The sequence below is a fragment of the Saccostrea cucullata genome, unplaced genomic scaffold, assembly GCF_032062105.1.
Source record: "Saccostrea cucullata isolate Sc308-1 unplaced genomic scaffold, CSIRO_AGI_Scuc_v1 ctg61, whole genome shotgun sequence".
Lineage (NCBI taxonomy): Eukaryota > Metazoa > Mollusca > Bivalvia > Ostreida > Ostreidae > Saccostrea > Saccostrea cuccullata.
The window spans coordinates 596,814-604,803 of record NW_026937101.1 but is presented as its reverse complement, the minus strand read 5'-3'; the positions used below and the strand labels follow the sequence as shown (position 1 = coordinate 604,803).

The 7,990-nt window shown below is 31.9% G+C and overlaps 1 protein-coding gene across 1 annotated transcript; it reads right to left on the bottom strand.

Annotated features, from left to right (window-relative positions):
- Positions 1-613: 613 nt before the first annotated feature.
- LOC134247291 (protein PRQFV-amide-like) lies at positions 614-1,799 on the bottom strand. Its single transcript, XM_062729657.1, has one exon. The coding sequence runs from the start codon at positions 1,634-1,636 to the stop codon at positions 1,004-1,006; it is 633 nt and encodes a 210-aa protein (XP_062585641.1). The 5' UTR covers positions 1,637-1,799; the 3' UTR covers positions 614-1,003.
- Positions 1,800-7,990: the final 6,191 nt, after the last annotated feature.

The window sequence follows — 7,990 nt, the reverse complement described above, 5'->3', positions numbered from 1 at the left end:
TTCAATGCCTTGCAAATGAAGATGAATTAAACTACCTATACAGAGAGAGAGAGAGAGAGAGAGAGAGAGAGTATTTGTGACTCAAATTCAATCGCGATTACTTGCACCGAGAAATGCAAAGAGAAGAATATTTTAAAGAATACATGAATAATTCAGTGTGAAAAGAAGCTTTTAAAAAATATTCAAAAATTCCAATTTTTTTTCTTCAATTTTTCCTTGAAAGAAACAACCTGCCAAATCCAATCATCTACTGATCTGTTTTCCTATAAAAAGCAAACAACATGTAATATCGTCGTGCATTTATGATGAATCTTTTTGAATAGAAGTCGATGAATTCCTTAATGAATCCACACGAAATACGATCACTCTCTTTGACAAAACAATGCCTTCAACGGGCCACAAACTTCAAATATATAAACTTTTAAGAAGAAAACTATTTTTTTTTAGAAATGAATAAGGTCGATAGGAAGTTGATTACATTTCTGGTGAAGACCTAAAAGACCTGACACTAGTAGATCAAGAACTCGTTTCTCTTTCCAGGTTTAACGTTACAGGTCTTCTATACATACTGCTTTGATTTTTTCGTGTATTTGTAATAAAACATAAGATTCAATTGCATTGTTTACATTTAATCACATTTCTTGATATAATGTTGCACTACAAGAACACATATCCCATTAAACTATATCAAAACGACATTGTATTCTCAAAAAGAAATCAGAGCCAATTTATAGGTGTTTCTTTTATTTTTTGAAGATGAAGCAAAAAGAATATTAACAAAAATATATATATACCTGATACAAAAGAATTTGGTTTAAATGTAAAGTGAAATAACAATTCAAATTCCGTGCAAAATCTTATTGTTATATAGTTCTTTCACGGAAACAATATAAATATTGAAACAAAACAAAGTCAACATTTCGAATTGTTTTGTCAATTTGAGCAGATACCTTGGAAACAACAAAAGTACGTTTTGGAACGATAGAAGACTTACAGATAACCGTTATCCCAAGAAATATCTTAATCGTTTCCCAAGAAAATATCTTGTTCCGTCCCTTTTTCCCAGAAAATATCTCATTCGTTTTGAGAGTTCGTCATCAGATTCCGTGTTCTGTTGCGTCCCGTCGTCTGCCCGTTTTCCCAGAAAGTATCTCGTTCTTTTACCGAGAAAATAACGCATTCGTTTTTGTAATGCAGGGTCAACTTCAATTCCTGATCCGCGTTTCCCAAGAAAATATCTCATTCTTTTCTCAAGGTCGTCGTCCGCTGAACCATCTTGACGCTTTCCAAGGAAATATCTCATTCTCTTATCTTCGCCCGAAGAATCTCGTTTTCCAAGAAAATAACGTAATCGTTTGTTCACATCACTGTCCAAAATAAAACGTTTTCCGAGAAAATATCGCATGCGTTTTTCTTCTTCTTTGTCTTCTGCATCAGCTCGTTTGCCGATGAAGTACCGAAGACGTTTTTGAAAATCATCGTCTCCGTATCGCCGTTTTGTTACTGCTGTGTCGTCCGTTTCTTGATCTGAAACCTGTGAGGAGCTGTCTGTATTTTGGCCAATAGATAGAACTTCACTGATGCACCAGACGTTAAGAAGTGCTACGAGGATGTATAAAAATACGTAAAAACTCATTTTTGGATTGTCAACTTCACTTCAAAAATAAGACTCTCGCTTCAAGACCTTTACTTTTTACAGATGATAATACTCTCCACTGCTTTGCAGAAAAACGCAGTGGTCACATATTTCCAGTTTTCTTTGACATAATTCTTGCATAAAGTTTTAGAAGCACCTATACGTTGAAAGCAAAATGTATTTATGCATGAGAAATGAAATTCAACTCTTTATAAGATAGTTACGTTGTCGTGATCGATCCTGACGTGGGAAGTGGGAGGGACTCCGCTACACTAACCGATTCCTGGGAATCAATCATTTGTCTTTGGCCAGCCTGGCTGAGTATACCTCTCCTGAATGGATGACATGTCGATAATTACCAATAATATCTTTTACTTATCATTGGTTTTGATATCGCAAAAAAGACGTCAATGTGATATTTTTCCTGTTTATAGTTAAAATTTATCCTATGAGGGAATTGCTTCGTTCAGATGTTGTTAGATACTTTCTGTACGATACCCGTCAAGTCCTGTGCATAAAAAGTGGTAGGTTTTAAACTGTATTCGGTATTCGGAGAAGTTGAATATTTTATCAACTGGACAAATATTTCAAAAGAAACATTCTTGGGATTGGAAAGCAATCACCACCTATGTAAGCCCTCTTCTTTACATGTTATATCATGCGATGTTTTCAAACTCTGAGTAGTATTTAATTGCATAACATAAAAATGCATAAAAATGCAAACCAATAGAAAGTAAATGATGTGGAAAGCAACCTGTTTTTATGTGCATGTTTATCTCATAACTAAGTAAAATGATTTCTCTTGGATCAACAAATAGCCACCTTATGAAATATAACTAGTGAGTTATTTTTAAATTGTACGATTTTTTTTCATTTGTCAGTCACTTTTTAAATATTTCACAAAAATATATATTTGATATAAAGAGCATATAAATGAAGGTGACATTAATCGCTACAGAAACTTTACTTGGTGAGAAATATAGATAGAAATGTGCATAAAGCCTAATAAAGTATATTGCATAAGCAAACAATTTATTTTCAAAATAGAAATTTCATAACAGACCTTAATAAAACTTAGTGACAACGTGGATTTATACACAAGACGCTTCTGTATTTTTTAATAACAATGATCATACTTCTTTGATTTTCACACTATAACACAAAAGCCCTCTGAAAATGTCGAACACAGAGACAGAGCAAAGACCCAGTGCATCTTTTTTTAATATAAAGCAGGAAGAATTCAGAAGATTTATTAAATTCTATGAATGTGTTTTTAGTTGTTTTTTTTTTTTTTATTATATTTCAAGAATTGAATTCTTTTCTTTCTTAAAAAAAAACTTCAACTACCAAACAATCCCTTTTATAGTCTTTCCTGTCAAAAAGATGCACGAATACATGATTGTAAAAAAAAAAAAAAAACATTTTTGAATGGCATGTATTGCTTTCAAATGAAAATGATGTTAAAACAAATATTTTTCATATCTTTGAAGATTTAAAAAAAAAAAATTTAAAACATAGCCTTAAAGAAGTTCTGAAATCAGGAAATAAGTGGGATTTTTCAAACAATGTTAGAGGAAGGGATATTAGGAAACTATTCTTTGTTCTCTCAATGTCAAATTGTTTTACTCGTAGCATTTCATTTACGTATATACCGTCATATTTCAAAAGCGATAACCATAGAAGCAGCGCACTCTTGCGAAGATATCGGTTTTATATCAGTATAAGCAAATGAGTTACATATTCAAAACGAGTTTAAGTGTAAAGTTATCTACAAAAATTAATTGCAACTTGGAAAACGTCTACGTGTAATTAAAAATATTAATGTAAAAGTATTTCATTCTCTTAGATACGGTTGTACGGGCCCATAGAAACTAAAAACAAAATGAATTTCTTTAAAATAAGATTCTAAGCATACATTTCAAGTTTTGAGGAAGGTTTTCAAAAACATAAATGAATCATTGGTGTAAAAGGTCGTAGAATAAAAAAATTGTGGGTGCCAATTTTCGTGGATTTCTTAAAATTTTAAAGTTTCGAGGGGATCTTTTCATAAATTATCTAATAAGATCAAAAGAAACTATGTCTTTGTGATCATAGTTTATCAATGTCAGGAAGAGGTTATATCATTGATGAGAGGTACCCACCAAGTCCAAGAAAATTTAGCCACCATAAAATCTGACACGTTTCTACAATATTCTGCATAAGTGGAAACTTTGACGACGGGGAAACGTTGAAATTGATGAATTTCTGACAATCGTCGACGTCAAAGTTTTTACTCGTCAACTTTATATTCCTGTTAAAGAGCACACTTAAATACTGGTAGATCGTCAAAGTTTTATAATACACTAAAATCGTCAAACTTTCAACCCTTCAATATAACCACTTTTACAGTATATCAGCTTTATATGGAACATTCTTTCAGTATGCATTATCCGATATTTTCACACTATCGAGAGGTGTTGGTACGAGATAAACAGTTTGCCTCACCTCCCACATATTAAAGCGACATTGTTAATAGAATATGTAGTAATAAAAGAGATATAATTAACACAATACTCATGATATGTCCATATTCGAAAATATCATGCATATTGCGTCGATGTCACCGCCTCCGAATAAAAAGGGAAAAAACTTGGGTTTTTTAATCTATTTTCTGAGGGTGCGATTTTTTTCTTGCATAAATACCAAAAATTTACAACTTCGCTGAAATTGTAAGAATCCTAAAAGATGACAGCTTAAAAAAAAAACTTTTAAAAAAGCAATTTTCAAAAATTAATAAAAAGGTTTTTTCATCCATATTGAATATTATATTTGACATTCAAGTCCATGTAAGACCGTAACTTGTATAAAACTCCATCTTAACACCGAATGTTTCCAGATAATAAAAAGGGGACGATTTCACTTAAATAGATCAAGTTTACGGGGAATATATCTTTAATCAGATATTTTATACGACTTATAGAGCCCCCTAAATATTCTTTGTGTATTTAGGGTGGATAATACCACGATTAGTGAACGTATCAGGGGAGCACTTATCAATGTGTCATGCCACGGAAACAAGGATTTTATTCCTCTGCGAACCTTTACAAAAGAAGTTATACAATGGAATACGGAACTGTGGGATTTTAATTCCATGAGACTGGTCGAGGAAAATGAGGGGATGGTAATTGAAATCGAAGATGAGAGGGAAAAAGAAACAACAAATCAGTATAAAGAGACGTGCGCACAGATTTGCGAGACATATTCTTGTTATTTGGATAATGAACACAATAAGATGTTAAAGGGTTTCATTTCTCCGACAGGAAATCACCACCTGATTTTTTTGTCATTTACATAGCATTTTTAAATGCAAACGTATTCGAAATTTAGCATTTAGAATTAAAAAAAAAATAATTAAAAAGAATAACAGAATACAATCTATTTTTTTTTCAAATGTCAGTTGTCCGTGGTACTAATGAAATATTTCGAAACGTCTTTCATTTCAATATGACAGAATATTATGCCACACTAGATGGTATAGGCATTTTATCATTACCTGTTCAAAAGTTGCACGCGTTTGGTAAGTAATGAATCCGAACTGGCTATAAATGAATTGGTATGGAGGAGGTAGCTTTATAATGAGGGAGCAAGTCAAATAATGAGTTATGCCTTTATTGTCATCTAATGGTTTTGGCGTGGATTATCCGTATGTATTTTATACGATTTATATGGACTGCTGAATTATTTATTTTCTTTTTAAACCAAATTTATTTCACAAAAGAGACATTGGACACACTGCAAAAACAGTGTACAAGCATGTTTAAAATCAGGTTATTTTATGACATTATCATTATTTTTATATTTATCGATTACTTGTTTTTTTATAACGATAACTTTGCGGAGCATATTGATTATATATTTGGAATAATAATTTGTATAATGGGATTGAAGGGAGCATTCATTTTAATAATTATATATTTTTTTTACATTTACCACCCAACTCCCGCCATACATGTGGGTAGCATATATTTTTTATAATCATTTTAATGTTAAATTCATATTAATGAAAAATCCATTTTAACTGAACATGCATTAAATATACAGTATTATATTCTGAATCCATGTCCTCTTATCAGAGAGAGAGAGAAAGAGAGAGAGTATTGGCATATTATTAAAGTTATATATTGTTTATTTTCATTTCTCTTTTTTATTTTTTCCTTTACTAATTTTATTTTGGTCAAAGCCACTTCCCTACAGCAGTGGATTATGAACACGTATATATTCTGTGTAAGCTTTTCATCCAATCGTCAGAACAGCGTAGTCTTTAATTCATGAGATTATTTGTTTCAATTCTTTGATGTACCTCAGGGAATATTTAGAAAGAAAGCTCTATATCCAGAATTTTTATGAGTTGTTGATATCTATACTATATCCTGATTGATGCTTTAAACTGCCCATTTATGCTTATTTTCGCTTCATTATTTTTTCATTAGACTTCTATGTCAGACCTTTTATTGACCTGACCGTTAAAATGACAAAATTGTCATATTCTTAATGTATATGATTCTTTATTATTCTTTTTTACCTTATAAAATAATGCGTCTTAATAGGGTGTAAATTGAACCCTTTATTTATATTCTGTTTGTTCACCAGTTTTCTTCTTTTATATGGTTCCAGGTTTAATGTACATAACCCATAATATAGCTGTATCATTATTAATCTATCAATTATTGATATAACCGTATTAGAAACAGCAATCCTATTCAGTCCTAAAACATGAAAATTGTATCTATGAATGTTTTCAGCCGAGGGAGCATTTAAGTTAGAAAAGTCCTTTCAAGGAAAATAAAACTAATGTGTTCTGTTTAGACCCCAAATGAAACGCGTATGGTAAATTAGAAATAAATTTTTAAATCATATGTCTAATTTTTACTAGTTTTTTTTTTTTACTCTCTTCCCAACCAGAGGAATAAAAAATATTAAGGTAAGTTTAGACAGGTAGATTGTCTAATAAAGAGGCCTGCTACAAGCAGGTAGATTGTCTATAGTAAGTTGTCCGTGCACAAGTGAATTGTACAATGTTGCAGGTTGTTCACAGATCTAGAAAGATTGCCTAATATTGGGGGTTTAAAATATGTGAATTGGGAAATATTTGAGGCTTGCTAGAGATAGATCGGAGACTTGCCCTATTTCATTTTTAAAAACATTCTTTTGAAGTCCAGCAACAGTTAGCGTGGGTAGCACAATGTTAGCATCATTGAGGCTCACAAATCTCTTAGTCGTTTTGCTCAACAAGGGAAGACGTGAGAATTTAGAGTTAAGAAGTCCCCTCCATGCCCTGAATAAGACATTTACACAGTAGCTTAATTCTGCTACTGAATTTGGCAAATTTTGACTTCAACCTTTCTATCGTCAACTTTCCTTAAGTACCAATATATCCTAATCACTTATATATGCGGCGTATGTCTCCAAGTTGATTCAATACGCAAGAATACAGTCAAGTTATAAACCAAAAAAGCTGAAGAAAGAAGGTCTCGTTTAATATCATCATTTCGCAAGTTCTATGGTCGACACAATGACTTTTTGTTACATGCTGACTGAAGTTTTCCATATTAATTGTTAGGACATTATTTACACACTGAAATTTCTACGGATTTTTCCGTTTACCTGATCAGGACAAGGAGAACACGGCGGATGTTACCGGTAGACAGGAGATTCCTAGTCCTCCATTGTACTTGATCCAGCTTCTGTTGCCGAGGTCTGTGTGTGCTCTACTGCAGATTCATATTGTTTCAAAGGACTTTGGGATAAAATACTGTTCTTTTATAAATAAAATATACATTGTATGTAAATTCCAATTATACATTTAGTTTTATTTATTTATAAATTTTAATTTTTATGTATTGAAGTTAAAGTTTGGACAGGAAGACTGATGTATCATTTAATAAAGATCAGTATTTTTTACTTAAATCAAATCTCAAGAACTGAAAATCAACAGGGCACAAACACTGGACAGGTTACACTAGGAAAAAAACCTTTAAAATACTAACCAAAAACATTGTTCTTAATTATGTTTCCAGGAAGTTTGCCGGTTAAATTGAATTTCTATTAAACCTTACATGTAATAAATCCTTTCAAATAAAAAAAAAACTAGGGCATATCCTACTGGATTTAACCAAAAGACATGCATATTTACAAATCTGGGCAAAGCAACCCTTCCCACATTTCCGTCTCCGATAAGAAAAATTTATTCCGGATTTCTGTCAAGACCTCCTTAATAATTCTATGTCATTTCCCGGTTACCAGAAAGTGACGGGCTTTGCATCAGATTACCGATAGTCTTGATCATTCTTTGAGAGTATTTGCTGTTTTCAAAAG

Coding starts and splice junctions, on each gene's coding strand:
- LOC134247291 (XM_062729657.1), bottom strand. CDS start 1,636: ATGAGTTTTTACGTATTTTTATACATCCTCGTAGCACTTCTTAACGTC.